General features: G+C 39.8%; 2 protein-coding genes across 8 annotated transcripts in view; one reads left to right on the top strand and one right to left on the bottom strand.

Annotated features, from left to right (window-relative positions):
- tbc1d24 (TBC1 domain family, member 24) overlaps window positions 1-3,304 on the bottom strand; it is an 11,270-nt gene extending 7,966 nt beyond the window's left edge. For 2 of the 3 annotated variants that reach the window (XM_044178842.1, XM_044178844.1), the window contains exon 1: window positions 3,150-3,304. The gene's annotated coding sequence lies outside the window, so the exon portion shown is untranslated. Of the gene's footprint in view, window positions 1-3,080 lie in introns of all 3 variants that reach the window. The other variant, XM_044178843.1, reaches the window with a different exon arrangement.
- LOC122867703 (alpha-1,6-mannosylglycoprotein 6-beta-N-acetylglucosaminyltransferase B-like) lies at window positions 409-22,681 on the top strand. Of its 5 annotated transcripts, none has more exons than XM_044178838.1 (18): window positions 409-3,099; window positions 6,367-6,422; window positions 8,240-8,355; window positions 11,558-11,687; window positions 11,822-11,964; window positions 13,766-13,830; window positions 14,100-14,270; window positions 14,373-14,540; window positions 14,874-15,043; window positions 15,269-15,400; window positions 16,018-16,151; window positions 17,697-17,839; window positions 18,623-18,778; window positions 18,989-19,135; window positions 19,221-19,337; window positions 19,434-19,508; window positions 19,942-20,102; window positions 20,424-22,681. In XM_044178838.1, exons 2-18 carry the CDS (start codon window positions 6,397-6,399, stop codon window positions 20,620-20,622), a joined length of 2,253 nt encoding a protein of 750 aa, XP_044034773.1. In that variant the 5' UTR covers window positions 409-3,099; window positions 6,367-6,396; the 3' UTR covers window positions 20,623-22,681. The 5 variants fall into 5 exon arrangements, with proteins under 5 accessions (XP_044034773.1, XP_044034774.1, XP_044034772.1 ...); XM_044178839.1 differs by lacking the exon at window positions 409-3,099 and adding an exon at window positions 5,711-5,892 and having other exon boundaries at window positions 8,292-8,355; XM_044178837.1 differs by lacking the exon at window positions 409-3,099 and adding an exon at window positions 5,711-5,892.

The raw sequence follows: 22,681 nt of genomic DNA, 5'->3' as shown, positions 1-22,681 counted from the left end.
CAAGTCACATGGAGATGCGTGTCCAAGGATCACTTGCAATATATTGAAAATGACAGTGATAAAATCATCAGATCATTTCACACTGCCCTCCAACAAGTCACATGGAGGTGCATACCAATACATTACTGCATGTAAAACTGGAAGCACAATTAATCAAAATATTATCCAAATTGCAATATGGCCAAGTGCAATATCCAAATTGCAGAAGCTGCAATATTTTGATAAATAAGAATCAGAAATACTTTATTGATCCCTGAAGGGAAACTCTTTCGTTACAGCTGCTCACTATCACGTCAGTGCACACAGGAATAGAAGTACTAAGCAAATCAAATTACACTATAATACAGCTAAGATAAATTAAGTACAAAGTGGATATAAGTGTAAAAGCTAAAATAAGTTTAAGTACAAAAGTGGATTTACAGGTAGTAATAGTGCAAGAATGAGTACTGTCAAGTTAAGTGCCCATGATGGTTTGTCACACCTTAAAGGTTAAAGGTGTGACACAACAGCATTACAATGCCCTGACCTGCAAATCTTGATCTCCAAATGTAAGAAAACATGTTTGTTTGGTACAGACCCCAACAAATTTCACATCATCATGATTTTAATAGATTTTTCAGTGAAAATTAAAACTGTGATGCAAAAATGATCATTCCCACTAACCATGAATCATATTGAAATTGTAATAGCTGTGAAAATAATCGCAATATGATTTTTTTTTTTTTTTTTACCATATTGTGCAGCCCTAGTCTGTAGAGAGATTAGCTGTCCTACTTAGAGGGTATACTTACCTAAATGTTGCCATTTTATTTTTTGACACAGGATGTAATTTTTCCAATGGTGGATTTGAATACAGACCCAACTAAAGAAATTTAATTGGCTAGAGGCCTCTTTGACATTTAAGTCAATTAAATAAGTTCTCAGAATCAGGCAATATACACTCTCTGCACATCATCAATTCTAAGAACAGTTACTTAGATGATCAGAGGTCCACTAAATCAAAGCCTTGATACCCATAATCTTTCAGTATACTCAACCCATCATGTATACAAGCAAAGGTAGGCATGGTAGCATTTAGTTCATCTACAGTAACTTAAAGTGCTGTTGAGTAAGATGCCATACCCAACAAGCTTAGCTGCCATTAGGTTCAACTGGCTAGCCCTTAAACCTTAGTGCTGATCATTTACCTCATGATGACAAATTAACTTTGCATATTGTACAGGAATGCTTGGCATAAATAACAAGGGTCCAAGGGGTGTTGGAGCTCTGGTCATGCAGAGTAGAATAATATTCTTTCAACATGGTTGCTCTAATGTTATGGAAATTGATCGTATGAGCAGGTATCGTTGCTCATCCTGAAGAGAGATTAGTCTACTCAATACTTCACTTAATACATATGTATATAGGTCTACACTGTAGGCTACTGTCTGTCCATGGTCCATACTGGAACAAGGAGCTCTGTTTTTTGGATAAGAACTGAAAGCCAAATTTCTAAGTCAGAGTTGGGGGTGCTGAGAGAAACTCAGTCTATTTAATGATGTCATGGTGACATTCATGGTTTTTGCATTAATTTGAATGGCCAGGATCATAGATAGATAGATAGATAGATAGATAGATAGATAGATAGATAGATAGATAGATAGAGATATGTGGATCTACCGTTCATATGCAACTGCTATCACTCTGTTTGCTGTTAACAAAGAAACAGCTGTTAACATTGACACAAGTCTGCAGGTAGTTCATACACTAATAAACCTGAGAATTAGGCTATACAGAGTTACATCAGGCTTCATGATCAAATGATCAGTTTTTGTTTCATGTCTCCATTTCTGTCCATATGCATGATCTCTCTCTCTCTCTCTCTCTCTCTCTACAGTAGCTTTAAACATTATTAAATTAATACTGCCACACCTCAAAAATGAGAGCAAACTGTAGTTACCAGACATATTAACTAATCTAGATCTATAACCAAATCACACATCCAGTTGTACTGATGGCCTATTGTCACTGTACAGTGGCATTAATTGCAGTTACCTTATGTACTCTAGCTGTAGCTGGCTGGATTGAACTCTCTGGGTCTGTCTGACCATGTGCCCTGAAATCTTTGGTTACTTTGATTCAGTGGGACACACTAAACTCCCTGAAACACCTCAATGTGTTCGCATGTGATAGATCCAACCTGCCTTGCCTTGCCTTAATCGGGGTTGGAAAATTTGAAGAAATACTACAACCGTTTTCATATTCTAATGCTATAAGCTACTAATCCAAATATGACTTATCTATTGCAAATTGCATTTACTTAAGGTAATGATAACTTAAGGCAGTGAATGGAAAAACAAGCAGACTAACATTACTAGCCTTAAAAAGAAAGCGTAACGTTATTGGAGCTGGCACATTAAACTGTACCTCTGCAAATCTGGACAGACAGGGTTAGGTAACGCTGCTGTGTAACTTAGGCGAGTCAAGGATTTAAATTTTTATCTTGGAGGCTCAGTAAATACAAAGACATAAGCACATAAATGGCTAACGTTACAGTAGCTGCGGGTACAGTTGTGTTAACACCCACTGAACTGACAACAGTTAATGTACGCAAAGCTGCATATTTTCAGTTGAATAACGTCAGCTAGCCAGCTGAGGTAATAGTAGCTAACACGTTAGAGGAAGCCAGTACACAAGGGTCACAGGGTATTTAACATTACCGCCCGAGTAAATCTGATACACCCTTTTCCATTTACACTTGCCAGGTTAGCATTGCTAGCATTAGCTAGCTGCAAGCTGCGCCTGTCAGTGCATGTCAGCAGCTAACGGGACCTTGACCAGACACACAAAACTAGCTGCCTGACTACATTACACAAAAGACAGACACGAAGCCATGCAAATATTAACCGACACCAAAACAACCCAGTAAAATATGTGGGCTAACTTTGCTGCACCAGCTTGCATGAATGCTAACAACCACAAATTAATCTGGTCCGCAGGCTGTCTTGGAGTTTGTTGATGTGGAGAGATTTCAGCTTCAATTTGTGGAAAAGCGATCCTTTTAAAACACAAAACCAGCGACAGGAATAATAATTACTTACCGCACAAGACCGAAGACTGGTAAGCAAATGATAAATAACTGACAGCAAGTAAACTGACGTTATCCTTACCTGAATGTGAGATGTCTTGAGACGTGAAGCAGCATTCCTATTAAGTTCTCTCGGGCATGCGCAGTGTCTGTGAGCGTGCTGCTGCTGGAGCTGTAGAGGGAGGCTCAGGTGGGTTGGTTAAATATACTGTTTACAGCCACTTCTCTGGTTGATTCACAAGAGCGGAAGAACTTCTCTTAGAAAACAGTGTCAGTATTTAAAAACTGTGAATTAAGAAAATCAACTATATTATAGGCTAATACACATAGCCTACAAATATCTAGACACTTTCATAAAATATGCTGACTGGAGTATTATAGGAATGCCACAAGAAATTAAAACCACTAAAAGTAGGATGTCCTATTGTGCACCAAAGAGCAACCAAACACAAATATTAGCCTATTACTTTTATGGCTTACTTCTAGAAGCCAACTTACACTGCTGTGACCATGAAGAGGTTGTGTGGCAGATCACAGTATCTGATTTGTCTTGTTTACTTGCAGACATGCTCTGTCAAATAAGTGATGGCACTGGGACAGGACAGGAAGTACCCTAGCAAGGGCAACAAACCAAACCTTTGTCCTGTACTCAAAGCAACCGCCCAACACATGACAGTTATTACTGATAATTAAATTGTGGAACCATCATTGCCTTCCACAACAACTCAGGGTAAAATGTAGTTTGGCCTCGTCTTGTTCCTCTTAAACATGGCTGATGTTTTTCATGTCCTCATTTACTGTGACCTTCTTCTGCAATAGGGAATAAAGAGTGTGCCTTTGCGCCTAGCTACAAAATTAGTGATCTGAAAATCTTCAACTTTGACATCTGAATGTTCAGCTGTTACCATAATAATATTTCATTGTGTATACCTAACACTGTCTATTCTTCTATTGGTAAATCTCAAACTGTACCAGCCACTTTTATAACACTTGAGCAACCATCTTCTGTATGTTTACACAACAGAATAAAACCTTAAAACAAGGGTTGGTTATATGCTAATGTGTGATAGAGAGTGTAGGTAATCTTTCAACCTTAGCTAAAGAGTTAGCAGCATTTGGCTGGAAGCGTTAGTTTCCCACCCAAAATAATACAAGAGAAATCCATCCACATCTCAGCACCCATTACATTGTGCAGTATTAGACTTCTTCATGATATTGATTGTGTTCTGTCCCTCTTGAAGATGCACAAGTTTCTCATGACTAGTTTACTGTAAACAGCTTGTGCTGGTCTATTTGGCACTAAAGTGTGTTGGAAAGATGAGAGCAGCCATGTCACATGAGGTAGGCAGAGCATCCTAATCTGCAGGAACTCCATATCATTATGATGATTTCATATTTCATTTCAGTCTAAAACATTTGGATCAAACTGAGACAGGCTTGTATAGTACTCCCCAGACAGTGTATGTGTGTATGCAAGTGTTGTTTTTGTGAAATGGATGTGTGCATTGCATGTATGTGTGTGCTGTATTTGTGAGTGAGGAGGGATTATGAAGGATATTGAGGAAAATTTTGAAAAAACCTGAGTGAGTATGGATTGTTAGCGAGTGTGTGTGTGTGTGTGTGTGTGTGTGTGTGTGTGTGAGAGAGAGAGAGAGAGAGAGAGAGAGAGGCAGATGGATGCAAAGCCAGTAAGCCTTTAGGTCCTAGCTTATAGAGGTTTATGCTCATCAAATCCTTTCGCTACCACACACTGCGTGACATCACTCCAGTAACCAGCCCCACCCCATTCTCCTATCTCACATGTACACACACATACACGCACTAGTGCACACATGCACACAGGCATAGAGATGCAGACAGACTTGTTTATACACACACTGTATACACACGTATAACACATACACACAAGACTGGCAGTATATACAGAACCAGGACCTGAAACGCATCTTTCATATCAGACCTAGCCTGTGAGATCTGACCAATCCTGTAAAATTACATGTAGAATTCACATGGTTAGACCAGTTAATCCAATGGTCTCCTGTAAACATCCACCATTAAGAACAGAGTTTTACTCTGATAAACACAGATTAATTAGAGTGCTAGACATGCAATGAAGTTTATCCTCTCTCTTCCGCTCAGCAACTGTTCTTGAACAGGGCACTGAATTGGCAACTGTTCCAGGTGCACTGTGCAGCTGCCAGTTGGCTAAATAAAGGCTAAATACATGTTTATCCAAACAAAAACAGAATGGATGGTAATTTTGCTAATCTGTTATTGGCAATTGTGTTACAACACAAGAAGTCAGAATTAACTTAACAACTTTTAATTTTTTTCTATAAAGTTTCCACTGGGTATTTTCTTGTATCTATTATTATGCTTACTATTTTCACTGTCATTAAATGTGTACTGTCTTTTGTTTGTATTGTGCCATTCAGTGCCAGAGGTTTGCATCATTTGAACTATTTAAATGAGCTCCCCGCTTGAGTATCAATTCACAACCAAGGCATAAGTCTAGCCAGCGAGACTGAAAGAAACTGTGTCACCCAATAGCGTGGGCTCCATTGTGTTTGTGAAAGGCCTAAGCAGCACTGGGTATTGTTTTCTTTAAAGGGGAGTCAGGTTACCTTGACAACCGTAGGATGCCTACCCATAGGCCTTGAGACAGAGAAAAGCCACGAGCAGAGAAGGAGGGAAAGATAGCAAAAAGAGACAAAAAGGAGGCAAGATACTTTCAAGCCCCAACGTTTTTTCCTTTTTTTTTAGTTTGTGTGTTTTGAAAACAGGCACTGATGGTTGCCAGTGGGTTGGGACGGAGACCCAAGGAGGTGAGGATGTGTGTGTGTGTGTATGTGGTTGTCCATGTGCTGGTTTGTCTTGTACGCTCAACTGTTGACATCTCTTTATCTGTCTCACATTGACACACAACAACAGTTTGGTGGCAGCAGTTGTGTTTTGCTTCGGTCAAGTATTTCTGTCAGTGTAATGAACATGTTTAACACACTCGCAGAAAGACCACAGGCTGGAAAGGCTTTCATGGCCACTCATGCTGGCAATAGCATTACTTTGAAATCTATTTATGCTTACAGACTTTATTGATGCAATTCATGTGGAAAGTGTGACCATTAATTTGCAATTTAAAGAAACTACAATGGATCTTTACTCCTTCCACCCAAATATGGAAGTGAAAAATGTAATTGTGTAACAATAGTGCAATTATGTTCTTTCCTCAAGGCATAACTATACATTTATTATTGAGCATGTTGCATTTACTCTCATTTGCAATGTCCTTGTTTTGACAGTGAGATCCAACATCCTGCAAACAGAGGGCCATGCATGTTGCACTGCGGCCACGCAGGTAAGGCTCAGCATCATTAGATCAGTGGCTAATCAGTGGCCAGGAAGTAGTAAAAATGTACAATAGAAAGTAACTGATGCACCTCACCTCATCCATGCCTGCCCCTGCAGTGTGCACTGACATTTTGCTTTACTTACTTTAGCTGGCTGAAAGCAAAAAGTTGTCATTCTCAGACAGCTGGTAGGTCTGAGTGGCACCTCACAGTGACTGACAAAGCACAGTATAATGACCTTAAAAAGGCAGTTCATGCTTGAAAACCCTCTAATGTGGCTGAATTACAACAATTCTGCAAAGATGAGTGGGCCAAAATTCCTCCACAGCGATGTAAAAGATTGCAAGTTATCACAAACGCTTGTTTGCAGTTGTTGCTGCTAAGGGTGGCACAACCAGTTACTAGGTTTAGATGGCAATCACTTTTTCACACAGGGCCATGTAGGTTTGGATTTTGTTTTCCCTCAATAATAACAACCTTCATTTAAAAACTGCATTTTGTGTTTACTTGTGTTATGTTTGACTAATATTTAAATGTGTTTGATGATCTGAAGCATTTAAGTGTGACAAACATGCAAAAAAAAAAGAAATCAGGAAGGGGGCAAACACTTTTGCACGCCACTGTAAGTGCTCTGACAACTTTGACGAAATGCAGATTGATTGTCTGGATCTGAATCTGGAGCTTTATAGGCACTAGGAGAGCCTTGAAACAGTTTCTGCATGTACTTGAGCTTGGCTACGCTGTGTTTCTTTGGGTTAGGGTTGGTGGGTTTACTGGCCTGATGAAAGTTAGAGCGAAGTGATTGCTCTCTCTGCCCCAGTTAAACTGAAGGTGGGAGCCCATGTGAGCAGCGAGCAGACACATGCTATAATGACACATCAAGCTTCAGATATTTGTTTTGACACACCAGGGTCCTCACTTGAAGTCATGGAACAATTTAGTTCTCCTCATTCTCAGTGTATTTGATGAAAGGTAAAGTCAGGCTTTAAGTTTTTATTGCATCAAAAATTAAATCTGTTAACAGGAGATTTGACTGGTTGGTTATGACACAAATTATTAAAAAGTGACCTTTTATTTCATGTCCAATATGTGGCCAATAAACATACTAAGAAACTATAATGATGACATATCTGGAGTTGTTTACTCTATTGCTCATACTGCTGTGTCTGTGCTTATTGAAAAAATATAATGCATAATATTGGGCATGATCTTCCATTTTCAGACTTACTAGACTGCAATGATTCGCAACCAGGAAGTTTCCTGGGGGTATTTCTGCAGTTGTTAGGGGGTACGTGGAAATGTTGAAATGTAGAAATTATGATTTGATTAAAAAATACCTCATATTGATTCTGAAATTGAGTGTGCTGAAAACTAGCAAATGAGCAGGAAAGTCTAAAAAGTTAGCTAAAAATAATGGATAAATGATTGAAGTTGATAGCCAAAAGTACCAAAGTGAATAAACAGTTTAAATAGTTAGGTAAATGTAATGGATAAATGGTTGAAGTACATTAGATAGAAGTAATGAAAAAACAGTTGAAACAGATTGCTAAAAGTATTGGACAAATGATTGAAATTATTAGCTAAAAGTAATGGATACATGACAATTACCATGTTCAATTACCCAAAAAATATTGTAACAAAATAGGCTACACTTATAAATAGTGTTAAATAACATCCAGTGTGAAATCAGTTCAAATTTGATGGGTGGTGTCATGAGGTACTTGAGTTCATCAGACAAAAAAGGTGGCAGGAAGGAACTACTGATGTACTGTATGCTGTTTGCTGTAGCATTTGAAGAGGTTTCTCTGTGTATTGTGCCCTCTAGTGGTTGCCTGGTGCTCTGTCTGTGCCTGTCTGTGTTTACCCTGCTGCTACAGAGCCTCTGGGTGCCACTTGAGATGACCAGGGATGAACCTGCTGGGAGGTCACCTGAGGAACAAGGTAATTTATACACACACACACACACACACACACAAACGGTTTAGTTAAGAAGTACACCTCTGTTAAAAAAACAAAAGCCTTAACTTTTTACATTGCATAATGATAAAAAAACAACAACAACATCAAATTCATGGACCCACACAACCATGGAGCAACATTGATTATGAATAAATTAAGAACAAATTAGATAAATTAGAACACATTAATCTCAGTCAGATGTCACACTAAGCATTGATTGGGGAAATAGGGCAGCGGTAGTGTATATTTTGCAAAGATTTACCATCTTCCCAGTGTTAGATGAAGCTTTATACACAATCTGCGGTGGGTCCTCCCATGTGTCTGAAAGTTGTGGGTTTGTGGCCAAGACCCTGTTCAATTCAGTTGTCTGGCTGAACTGTTTCCCTAAAGGAGGGTATTTAACAGGGCAGTAGACCTGGTTGTTTGGGCAAAAGCTTTCTTTCTGGTTTACAAGGAAGAGACAAATGTTGTCAACAATCTCCTCCAGAGTATGTTTTTCTGTAAAATTAGCATTCTTTCTTATGCACCCAATAAATAAATTAGCATATTCTGTCGCCGTGCCTCTCCCAGACTTCTTGATCTACATTCAATGGTCTATTTGTTGCTTTTGTCAGGAATCTTGATTTAATCATTTAACAGTGTTTGCATCATTTGGATAGTTGCTGATAATCATTTCTTTTTCAATTAGATGAAAAATGATACAGAGGCTGATTCATGATTCATTCGATTTTTTGGAAGTTTCTTAATTCAAAGGAACTTGATTCACTTCTGAATTATATGAAACTGGCTGAACCCATATATAGACACCAATTTACGCATAACATTTAGTCAGTAAAAGTAGCCATCCTCTGAGGGTTGATAATCAGATACACAGGTTTAACTTAAGACAGAACAAACTCACATTTGTTGTGAAAGACTTGAAAATGTGGCTACTGGTGAATCAGTTTCAAAATGTAATCACAGAAGATTACTTTTTATCTAAACATACCAATCCTTTTCTTCTCAAATTTAGGAAAATAGTTTTTAGCAGACAATGTAACCCACTGGTGCTTCTCAGCCACAGACCCACAATTGCTCTGTGCTTTGAGGGACCCACCACGGGTTGTGTACAAAGAGCCACCCAGCAATGGTTGTGTTGGAAAATATACCACATGGGGGAAGCTGTTGGTCAGGTCAGCACACACAGTTAATCCAGCTCAAATTTATCACCAATTGCTCAGTTTTCAATCAGTCTCTGTGAGAAATCATTCGTCTGACCGAGTCGTTTTATGTTATATTTCATTTTAAAATACATTTCTTTTTGCCCCAACACTGGCAGTGACATGAGATCATTTAAGTTGTGCCTTATGGAGGTTTGCTTGCTTTAGAAAAAAGGATGATTAAAAATAAGGTTTCACCCACATTACTATAATTCTATACATTTTTAAGAAAAGTCTTGAACTGGGTGATATGCAATGACATAAAACTGAATTATATCATTCCATTTGCAGATTTTCTCTATGAAAAAGACATATGTTGGCTCTGACACTGAGGAAATATATATCAATAGACTATTATTATTTCAATAAAACATATTGTGTTATGAACACATAATAAGGAGCTTTGTACTGCAAGTTTTGAAACAACTTATATTTTTTACTATGTGATATGGCAAGTAAGTAAGGGTTGCATACCCACACACATAATTTTATAAGCTACACATACACACCTGTACAAGTTTTGAAATTGTTTAGTCAAATGGTTATCTCACACAACTGGCATTAAGTTGTTACAGGATCCCATCTCTTCTCCCATTCATCTTTCATTGCACCTGTGCCCAAACGGTCCCTGGGCATGTAAGTAGTGATATGCTGACAGTCAGCTGAGCAAACAGAGATGCTGTGACATCACCAGTCTGTGGGATTTTACTGTGTATCACAGGTTAAAGCTCTATCCCCAAGGAGATCCTTATTCTGACCTCAAATCAACCCTAACTCCACCAGCAACCCCCCCACCTCACAAAATAGAAAAAACACAGTGTGAGTAGTCTTTCCCAACAGCTATTTCCAACTGCCCCCGAGGTCCCCAATATAACACTCAATATTCCTCATTCACTACCAACGCAACTCTTGCTTCATACAAATGTTTCAATCAAGACATCCTTGATCTGCCATCTCAAATAGCTTATTTAAACCTCACCAGCAGGCTTTTAAAACACACATTCACTGTTTTTACAGTGATGGTATGTCTGGTAACTACAGTAGAATTTCTGGCAACTAGCTAGGTGGCTAACAGAGTGCTTAACTGTGAACATCATTACTACAACACTTTACACTGGATGGCCCATCAGAGCACACACAACTGTTTCATTTAACATTGTTTTAAAAACAAAAACAGCAAACAGTAATAATATATAGACACCTGGCCTTATAACTAAATATATGTTTTTGACAGTGAGTCTTGTGAATGTTGGAAGTCCTTTTCTTTGAATACAATATTATTGGTTAAAGCAGTGGTTCACAACCTTGGGGTCAGGACCCCACAAAGGTCCAAGATAAATCTTGATTAAAGAAAAGAGAATGAAACAATACATTTGTTACACAAAATTATGGTTTATGTTTTTCAAACTTTTTGGACACTTTTACCTCTTCAAGCTTCTGAAAATTAGGAAAAAATAATCTTTGGCTGAACTGCTTAGAACTTATTTCTGCATTAAATTAACTCACAAGGGGTTTGCAAGGAGATGCATCGTTTTAAGGGGTCACAAGCCAAATAGGTTGGGAACCGCTGGCTTAATGGATGCACAACACCTGACTAAAATCACTGTAAATGTGCTGTTTGTGAATAGCTTGATCAAATTGGAGTACATGTTAAAAAATAATTTTAACAACGTATGAGGTCAGTAATTTGAGCTTAGCGCTACTTTCAACCATGAAGGTGTCTGTGGAAACATACATACTTGTGTGTGTTTGTGTGTGTGTGTGTGTGTGTCCTACATGGAATATGGAAAATACACATAAGTGCTGCTTTATTTACAGCAGACCAAGTTAAGAAAGTAGCTATATAACCGTGCTGTTTCATGATACAAAGAACAAGATTTGCTGTGACATAATACACTGTTTTACCACTTAAACATTATAATAGGAGGGAGCATATGATACTGTACATACATGACATACCATGTTGTATATACTTTATGTCATAGGTCAGCGTGGTCTTGGTTTTCGTAGGCTGGCTCTTCGCTTGGAGGCTTTGAGTACTCAGGTGCAGAGGCTGAGCAGAAAGAGAGATGTCACCCAGCTTACCAGAGATGATATCAGTCTGTTACTGCAGAGGTATTCAACAATATACACAGTCTTAACATATAAACAGAAATCATTGAACATCTCAGTATAGTGAAAGTTCAGATATAGCTAATTGTGTTTGTTCATACAGTGTGGTTACATGTGGGTTTCTGTTTTTTTCCCAGCTTTAGACAGGACCAGCAAAGCTTAGCCCGCTTGGTAGAGAGGGAACTGAAGAGAGTGTCTCTGAGGCTTGACCAGCTCAGCCGCCATTATCACCATCAATCTCACACACCATCACCACATGATGACCTCAGGCTACACACAGGTGAAGCCCAGACTTTTATCACATGTAATCTGTCTTAATTGTGTTATTACTTTTTGCGGATTTTGATTGATTTAACTCCTTAGTATAATATACATTTTCAAAAATTTTAGAGTTGCTTTAGACAAGTGTTTTTATTTCTGAAAAATCAGAATTTATGACATGATAATTAAACTGCACACAGCATGCTCATGCTTACCAACTTTGGTGATCTATGATATGACGTAAAGTAAAAAGACAGACAAAAGATCCGCTGTCTGTGCGCCCACTTTTCTCTGAATGGAGAGTTTAGGAAACTGTTTTGTATTTCGCTCTTTAGTTTGGATTTGTCATTTCCTGTGGGTGGACAAGTACATGATTTAATTTCAGCACATAGGGAGGATCTACAGGGTTTAAATTAGTCTGATTGGGGCCCCACAGTGAGATTTAGACTGAATAGACAGGTGTATTAGTCTATTATACACAAATCTTGCCTAGTTTAGCTTTAATTTTACTATGTACTTTGCTAAAAGCAGTTCATTGTCTCAGCTAAAACAGATATTTTAGGGTTTGTTCCAGTTATAATATGATTTTACATTCTAGCTCCACCAAATAAATACACTCTCCCCTCCTTGCATGTTGCCAGCTTCAATAATTGGCCAATTGCAAGCTTTTCTGTGGTTTACTGCTGTGGTAGTGTGATACTCTGAGCCAAATGCACGGTTCATAACCTCAATAGAGGTTAACCACACAGTGAAATTAACAAGCTGTGATAATGCAGGGTGTGAATGGGGGGGTTAAAGGGCAGTGGGTGCAGGTGGTTATGGGGGATGAAGTTCTTGAATAGAAGTTTAACAAGTCCCACAGAGCCAGTGCCGATCAACTGGCCGTGGGGAGGAAAAAAGTTTATGTCTACACTACGACCCTCCTGAGAGGTGTCAAGTGAGAGTTTTGTTACGCACCCTGATTGGCACGCAAGGGGTTTTGTGTGTGTGTGTGTGTGTGTGTGTGGGCAGTAGTGATGAGTGGGTACATGCTTACCTCCCTTTCTGAAAAAGGGAATTCATAAAGATTGGGCCACACAGACACCATACCGTGCCTATGTGAGGGCACACACATGCAGTATGTACACACATGCCACCCGCATGCACACAAACACACACTTCACCATCACCAGCCTGTTCGCCCCTTACCCTCTTCCTCTCACATTACCTCACACCCATAAAATATGACTGAATTACCCAGGAGTCCTTTCACCAGCTTGTCTACTCATACTTTTGTTTTTGCAGTGGGAGCACTTTTTTTCTTTTTTGCTGTGCTCCTATAGCATATCACTGTTTTTAGCCTTTCACACCTCGGCTGTGCCTTCGAATTTTCTTATCGTTTTTTCTCTCTTTTTTACTAGGTTGTTTTACATAGTTAAGGACTGTGTATTTTGGCAAGGGCTAGCATTGTAAAAGCGTATGTTTGATAGGAGGCAGGTGGGTCAGGTGTGTGTGAGTGCGTGTGTTCATTCCAGTTGATTGACATTGGCTAGAGATGGCAGGGGGCTTACGGGAAAGGGCCTCTGAGAACACACTGCCTCTACTCTAATGCCTCTTACACGCATGGCAGCACTATACATCGTGCTGATGGCTGCTATTCATTGTGAACATTTCAGTCGAGAGGCTGTATGTCAAAGTTATTATCCACTGTTCTTCATTACCCGCAGTGAGTTAGCCCTACAATGTACTTTTTGTTACTAAAGCCAGGGTTGTGGAATAATGATGCATTCAAAATGGCCACATAAAGAAAATCTGTGTGACGGCTAATATCTTACCCATAGGGCCCAATGAGCAGTGTGAGGTGCCAATGGATCCTGCATATCCGGTGTGTGCGGAGAAAGTGGAGGTGAGAAAGTGGAAATATGTGGTAGCATGAACTGCATAACTCTGTGTGTGCACTGTTGAAGTGGTTACCTCAACTTAAAGTTTTAAGTTTAATATTTAGTTCCAAGTATATGTGAAAGTTTGAGCTGGATATGGAAATACCACTTTAAAACCATTTTATGTACTTTATATTGTAGACTAGCTAAGCTAATCTGCATGATAACCAAAAATGTTTTTATTATTATTTATTGACTTATCGTTATTTTGATTTAACATCTGTCTCTCTGGCAGTTTCTACGGGTCCGTTGGCATTCAGATCCCTGTTATGCCTTTTATGGGGTGGATGGTACCACCTGTTCCATATTGACTTACCTCAGCCAAATAGAGGACTTTTGTCCCCCTCGTGGAAGCAACCGCTCTACGCTGCCATGGCACCAGAAACCTCACGCTTACACAGAGAAGGTACAACCACAATCAGGTTCATGCCACTGAGTATCACTATGAATGTAAAATCATATATTTACTTTGCACCCCCTCAGTGTTTCACATTATTATTGTACACAGGCTGAGATACGTACAACTCTGAGTCCACTGTATGAGGTCATCAGCAACAACAGTGGTCCTGCCATAAACTTCATTCGGTCCAGAGTGAAAAGGATGTCTGAACGGTGGATACAGGCTGGTCTGAGGATGAGGCAAAGCAGCAACAAGACAGTCTCGACCCAGATGAGGGTATAAACCAGCAAGTCAACTCTGCTAAGCATCATTTAGTTTTTTTTCTGGTTTTCAAGGTTATTTCTGAAATTACACCAACGTATGTTTAGAGGTTTTCAAAAACATGGCTGTGTGATCATAATGTTTATGTAAAAGGTTTTTATTGTCTTGATACGTTTTTTTAATATTATTTAAAAAATCAGGTTTTCTACATATCACACTTATTTTAAACTCACTTCCATGATGAATACAATATGAAATGGTTACCCTTTTCCTCTACTTAACTGCTATGTTGGCATCCTTTAAAGATTGATTTTGGACTTTATAATGTCCCCACCTCTCATCCTATAGGTGCTGCTTTATCCTGGTGCCCTGGCTGGGAGTGTTGGCCAGCGTTTTGAAGCCATGGTGGATACAGGGGGTCCACTAGGGGAGCTGGTCCAGTGGGCTGACTTCAGTGCCTGTCTGACAATCCTGGGCCACAACTTAACCTTGAGCACCTCACAGCACCAACTCCACAGGTTGGCACCACTGTCTGATACCACTAGTTACTTTCATCTGACACAAAATATTATGTTTATTTGGAAAGTACTGATTACATATATGTACAAAAGTATTTTAGTAGTTAATTGGATTGAGTAAGATTTAAACATCTGACATCACTGAAATATGATGTATTCATAGGTGTCTGGTCTATGATGCTGAGCAATTAGTGATGCGATGTGTGCTTATTGTTATTGGTCCAGCCTGATAGGTGCTGCTCCAGGCCGAGGCAGTTGTCCAATCCAGAGGCCCCTGACCTTTGACCTCATCTATACTGACTACCATGGCCTTGCTCACCTTCAAGGCGCCATGGGATTGGCTTTCCTGCATTACAGGTACGACCACAATTTTCTAAATACATAATTATGCTTCTAGTATATCAGTACTTCTTGAATAATATTACATCTTATTTTACATTTACACAGTTTTAGAAATTCTGCAAGGAGCTGTGTTGTGTTTCATGGTCTTTGGGATTAAGACCTTTGATGTAATGTTAAATAAAGAGATTTATAAACCCTGACCTCTACCTAATGAATATTATAAATAAAATAGCCACCAATATTAAAATGAATCACTTACATTTTCAGAGTTGCATCATTGTTTTGATTTTCCCTTCTTAGACCATTTATGTAGCTTGAATTATAATGTGTTGTTGTTTTAGTAGGCACACTGGCTTTATGCATATTTCACACTATACAATACCAAAGTACAATGTCAACTTAAAAAGAGGTTCTTTCTACAACATTTTGGCCTTGACATTTACCCAGCACACCTAAGGCCTTGCAAGGCTTTAAATATAAAAGACCTGACAGAAAAGAAAAGTCACATGATGAAGGCAGCATTGCACACCATAAGTTGTTTGTGCTCAATTGTTTGATACATTTGTAGCAAACCAGAGTGTATCAGTGTAAGATAAATGTTGTGATAAACTATTTTTTTGAAATCATTTTAGGTGTCGCTTCAGAATCCTGGACTCTTTTGGCACTGAACCAGCCTTTAACTTGGGGAGTTATGCACGTAGCCATGGGTATAAAACACTGTGGGGCAGCTGGAGTCTGCAACCTCTACAGTACATGACCATGTTCCGTAAGTCTGTGTGTGTGTGTATGTGTATGTATCTGTGTTTGTGTGGCTGTGTCTGTAATCATACAAACATGTGACTTAGTGTGTGAGACTAAGTACAGTACATTGATTCAGAAATGCACTTATATACACACACATACGCATTTACACAAATATTTATATCTTGCTGCCGCAGCACTGATCCTTCACATACACCCCTCTAAGCATCTTCACAGTGAGAGGATTAATAGCTGAGGTTAAATAAACTTGGTGCCCAGACAGAGCTTTCATTCCAACACCTCTCCCTGTCATCTTTCCCACCCTGCCGGGAGATGAAGACAAGCTGGACGCACTGGGCCGAGAGCCACACTTCATGCCTCAGCCTGGAACACTATTTATTTGTCCTGCTGAGGGGGAGAGAGGGATGGCTGTCAGATGATGGTGGGGAAAGGGCAGAAAGAGAGAAAGACAGCAAAACAGAAACAAAGACACAGGAAGAAGAAAGAAAAGAAAGGAGCTTGAGAAAAGAGCGGGCGGGTGTTTATGCTTCTGTTTTGAAATGGGGGAGAAGGAAGACAGTCGATTGAAGGATTGCACTAAACAGACAGGCTGATGAAGCAGAACTGTAAACAGGCAGAAAGAACACTGAAACCAATAAACTTCATTCCTTCACAGCGTCCCATCAAACCCCCACATGTTGCATGGTTTTGATCATATCCGTGTACTTTTGCATATCTCTGCTAATCTGATAGGTGAGCGTGTTAAGCAGTGAACCTAGACAGATGTAAGTGACAAGTGGGGACAAATGGAGCTGAAATAGAGCCAGGAGGAAATTCTGTGCCGCTGTAAGGGTGAATGAGGGAAGATTTGGCCTTGAGACAGGAGAGAATGACACACACACATACAAATGTTGTAGAACTCAAATCAATGCTTGCACACACACACACACACACACACACACCTTTGCTGGCACATTCCTAGTAAAGTAAATACTCATCTTTCACACCTTCCTTAGTGTGTTAGACTGCAGCAGGGTGGCAGCTGCCTATCCAGACAGCCAGAGGTTAACCTCTCTTATATGTGGAGTTCTCATTTCCTTTAACTGCTAATTTATAAAGCACAGTATGTTTTTCCTCTCTCACAGAATTTTAATCTTAACTGTTATTCAGATGTAATATTTTTGGCCTGTGTTGTCAGTAAAGCCTGTCCAAAAGTAGTTTCATTGCTCCTCTGATCAAATTTTCTACACTGTTTTTTTTTCTGTGTTGTCTTCAAGGAAGATTTGTGCACATGCGTTTGTCATCTTTGATCATGTTTTGGTTAAATAAGCACAGAATTTATGACACTTTTAAGATAAGTTTAATCCTCAAAAATAAAGTAGTTAAATACTACTCAAAAATATTATTCAAAACTCTGAATGAAGTTTAAGTTCTATCCCTGAGATTTCTTGTAGAATGGTAATTTTGTGATGGGGGTTGGAGGTTGAGAGCATAGACATTGAGTACCTGTGATGCAATTTAATTATCTTTTTACATGTCATCTAACTGCTCTGTGTTCTGTCATCTCTAGCTCATACTCCTGATAACTCCTTCCTGGGCTTTGTGAGCGAGGAGGCAGTGAGAGAGGAGGTGAGGGAGGAAGAGCTGGAACCGGACACCTACAGGAAAGACAGGATAGCTGTTGTCTATGGCAAACAGGACTACATGTGGCAGGTATAATGACCAAGTATATGTATGTAGAAAGACTGAGTTAGCAAGAAACATGCCAAGAAGCCAGCTACTGCACAGTTTTACATGATAGTCAGGATTTCACAAAGACAGCTTTGTGTTTTTGTTCATGTTGGTCTTAAGCCTACATACTCTGTGTCCTGAATGTGTGTGTTTTTCAATAAAATTTTATTTATACAGCTTAGAGTAGCACAATGCAAATTCCACATAGAATTTTAAAATAATAATAATGTAATGGTAGTGGTAATAATAATATTAATAAAATAATGATAGGAATAATAATAATATTAATAAGACTAATAATAATAATTGTAGTAGTGGTTGTTGAGCAGGAACATGGGGGCAGTAGGAGCCCTGCAATCATAGATCCAGACTCTGCAGCTCCGGAGGCAGAAGTACCTGCTGAAAGTGACAGAAGGAGAGAGGAGAGAGACGAGAAAGCACAAAACTACAGGAGAGAGAAAATGTGTTAGTAACATGCATTAATGGTATAAGAATGCATACAAATGGAGAGGAGGAGAGAGGTGCATTATGGGAAGTCTCCCGGCAGTCAAGGCCTATAGCAGCATAACTAAGGGATGGTTCAGGACTCACCTGAGCCATCCCTAACTATAAGCTTTATCAAAATTAAATGTGGAGTTGGTGTCTGCCTCCCGAACCCAAACTAGGATCTGATTCCACAGGAGAGGAGCTTGATGGCTAAAGATTCTGGCTCCCATTCTACTTTTTTGCAATAATCCAGCCTCTGTATGCGTGTGTATATACCAGGGTAAATCTGAGTATGTGGGGATGATCAGTGAAGAGCTGGAGACCCATGCTACAGTCTACCAGCCTCCAGGACATGCCTCTAATCTGCCCAGCTTCATCACAAACCATGGACTGCTGACACAGAAACGCTTCCTACGACTTCTCCGCAGAGCTAAGGTCAGATAAGAGCTCATCTCAGAATAAAACTATGAAGTCAGTGAATCTGAATCTTTTTAGGTGCATCTATTGTGTCTTAAGTAGATTATCACTGAGGCCCATTGTGGCCCCATATGAATCATATATGCGTATTCTGCCTGTCCTGCCTTGTTTATAGATGCTCATTAAGTTGCAAAATAATACATCTTCCCTTTGCTGCTTCCCTTGCAGGTATTTGTAGGCCTTGGGTTCCCCTATGAGGGTCCAGCTCCCATTGAGGCAATAGCTCTGGGCTGTGTCTTCCTTCAGCCACGATTTGACCCACCACACTCATCTGACAACAATGACTTCTACAAAGGCAAGCCCACCACAAGACAGGTAGGTAACTCCCCAAAGTGAAACTGAAACTTGAATGTAAATATTGTGCATCAATTTTTAGACAGTCAATAACTTTGGCTCACAGATCTCCTCGCAGCACCCGTATGCTGAAAGATTCATTGGCAAACCCCACGTGTGGACTGTAGATGTGACCAACAGGACTGATGTACAGGAGGCAGTCAGAGCCATTCTACGCACAGAGGTAGAGTATATACATGTATTTAGACATACACCTTGTAATCCTATAAATTTCAGTTAAAGTAGCACTGAATAAAAGTGTATGTGTATGTTTTTGCAGGTGAAGCCTTTCACTCCCCGAGAGTTCACGTGTGAGGGAATGCTGGAGAGGGTTCATGGTTATATCACTCACCAGGTACAGAGATGTAGCCATGTAAGGTAGACCTGTTGCAGTATTTGTTGGTGCTCCCTTACCTAATTAGACTCCTGACTTGGCCTGATCTTGCAGAGTCATTGACACTGGCCTGTTGTATGCAATGATTTATGAAGTGTGTGGAAAAAAGATAACTCAAAATGGAGTGGAAACCCTTATAAACCTGTCAACTAATATATAGCTTTACCAATACATTAAGCTGATACTGGTCTTTTCCAGTATCAGCTTTCCTCTGGAACCTCATCTACACCTCCATCTAAATTAACTTTGCAATCATTACTTCCACGTCACTTAATTCATCATTTAAAAGGCTAATATGTTTGGAATAGTCTGACCCAACACTGAATAGGCAGGTTCAGTCTTTTCCCTTCAAACTCTCTGCATTGTCAACTTTCTCTCTCTTAAAACCCTCCAGAATTTTTGCAGTAAATCTGTCCCTACTTGGCCACCAGAAAGTGCTCTAAGGGTGCACCTGGGTCCCCTGGGTCAGTCATGTGTCAGTGTGTGTCAACGGTCCTCCCACGTGTGTGAGCCTGCTCTGTTTCACCACCTGAACAGTCCTGCTGCGTTCACCAGGTGAGAAATCAGCAGGTACACACTGTACAGGTGTGGGGGGAAGGCAGTTTAATACATACAAGTTCAGAGCTGGGAAAATACAGATGAAAGGGCCTTCATATTGTCTGTGAGTGTACTGTAAGTTACATGCAAATGCTTTATGCTGCCATTTGTGCTGTATCCAGCTGAAAATCAACAATTTTTTGGTCATTGATTGCCAGTATGCATTCAGTATTTACACTCCTAAACCAGAACATCAAAAAAACATTTTAAAATGGCAATAAATACAATGTGTGCATTATAAATACACAAATAAATACACTTTCATTTCCCATTTTGTAGACTCGGGATAGGCTGCTCCAGCATGCGGCTGGAAGTCAACCACCTGTTTCCTTCCTACAGCCCTTGGGGTCGACACTGTGGCCTTCAGCAGGAGCCTCTGCTGTACAGTTGTGCTGGCTCTGATCCTTCTCACCGCAGACTGTGTCCCTGCAGAGCTCACCTACCTGGACAGGTGGCGCTGTGCCCTGACTGCCTCTAAACAACACTGTGAAAGAACTCAGGAAATAGCAGGAAGTAAAGGGGAAAAATGTAATAACATGAAGACAGCACCAAAGAGCCATCTGCAATGCATACTATATAGCTAAAGAATTGATTTCGACCAAAGAGACAGCTGTGCTGCCAATGCTATTGAAAGCTTTGTGGTCTCGTTTGTGGATCTCACGCTGAAAGATAGAGTATCTGCACTCTATTTATTATCATGTGCACATTGATACGAGTTCAAAATCAACCATTTTTAGTGCCCCAGTAATCTGAAGGAATCATCTCAGCCAGCATCCCTGGCATTTAGTATTTCATTTAATTTATCACAAACACATCAAGTGATAGGTGTTTGTCCCTAAGGAAGTGGACATTAGTGGTTGACGGTTAATTAATTAATATGAGAAAAGTTGTGCCAAGTGGGTAAGCTTTACTTGTGAAAAGTGAAATATGGTAGGGTGCATCCACTTTCTAGATTTGTCCGATGCAATTGTTATGCACAAGACTTTGCTAAGTTCATGACAGTCATTACTCAGGAACCAAAACTTAATGATTGTCATTTTCAAGGCCATTTTCATTGTCATCAAGTACTTAAACTGTTGAAGAGTGGTGAATTCAAGGCCTGGTGTCTCATAGTGCAGAGTAAAAAAAACTCCTGTTTTTGTAGCTTTTCCTTGATCCCTTCGGCAAATAGTCTTTAAATGAAGGCAAGATGCACATTAGGGAAAAGGTGTATAAATGAATATAGGTGAAAAGTGGCCATTTAATTCTCAGTGTTTAACTTCTCTTCTCCTGCTCCAGATCACACGCAGTACAGTGCACTTCAAAATTATGTGAAATAAGTATCTAATCATTCATTTGCTTACAGTAATGTATCACACTGGTCAGCGTTGCATGGGATTACCCCTCATGTAACCCCTCAGTGCATTGCTGGCTGCAAATATTAGCCCGGGCCTCGGTGACAGCCTAAGTGATGAGGCTCATTATCTGAGTGAATCATGGATAACCTCTGGATTGCCTTTGGGAGGTCACAGCCATATGACCATGATTATACTGTCATATAAACCATTGGTTCCCAACCATCTTTGACTTAGGAAACCCCCTCAGCTCTGTTTAAATCCATGCCCCCCGCCAGTATAGGCAGAACCTCATTGTTTGTCTTTCAAACACATATTTTGCGTAATTCAGACCAGGAGAAAGTCACTGAAGGCAGGATTAATTATGTTTTCTTGAGTTATTTTACTAGAAATTACACCTTAAATGATTTTGATCATAACAGATGACTCATTTTGTCCAGAGTTCTTGCGTTTGCTCCAGTATTATTCCTTGTCTGCCTCATGACCTACAGATATTAAGAGCCCCCCAAGGGTATTTTTCACCCCCAGGTTGATATGAACAAACATGGAAACATTTACATACAGTATATACAGTGATTTGGCTACATGACACAAAGAAAGCCTGAAATTTTCTATTTCAGAAGCCTCAAATGGTCACACAGACTTATCTCATCATCCCTGCCTGCAAAACAGCTTGTGAAAGAAAGAAATGATAACAACTAAAGGCCAAACTACAGCCCACGATCAGTATTATAAGTGATGGGGTGCTGGATTTACATGGCGCAGCTGTTAGCAAAGATCGCTCCAACGATGGCAACAGGCTGCTATGCTGAACTGGATTGATGTGAGGTTTTTCTTGGAAATGACATACTCATGAATGTTAATTGGCAGAACAAGAGACCTTTTCCGCCCCGATACACTCCATGTATTGTCACTCAGGGATCAGACCGCTTAGGGATCAGACTGCTCAGGTCTGCGACGACAGGACTGGTCGACAATGTGATTGACTAGTAAATGCCTGTGAAACGGTCCATGAAAACAACATTTGTGATGACTTTGGTGGATTCTGGTGAATTCATTTGGCCCTGTCAAATGTGACTTTTGCTTAATTAGCTGAACGGTCCAAAGATGATGGAAATTAACTTGTGTTTATGTCAAAAGGCTGTTTGGATTAAAGGAAAATAAAAGTTGCTTTTGACGCAGAGGGACGTCTCTCAAACAAAA

The sequence above is a fragment of the Siniperca chuatsi genome, linkage group LG20 (genome assembly GCF_020085105.1).
Source record: "Siniperca chuatsi isolate FFG_IHB_CAS linkage group LG20, ASM2008510v1, whole genome shotgun sequence".
NCBI classification, from domain to species: domain Eukaryota; kingdom Metazoa; phylum Chordata; class Actinopteri; order Centrarchiformes; family Sinipercidae; genus Siniperca; species Siniperca chuatsi.
This window is presented reverse-complemented; position numbering and strand designations above follow the sequence as displayed.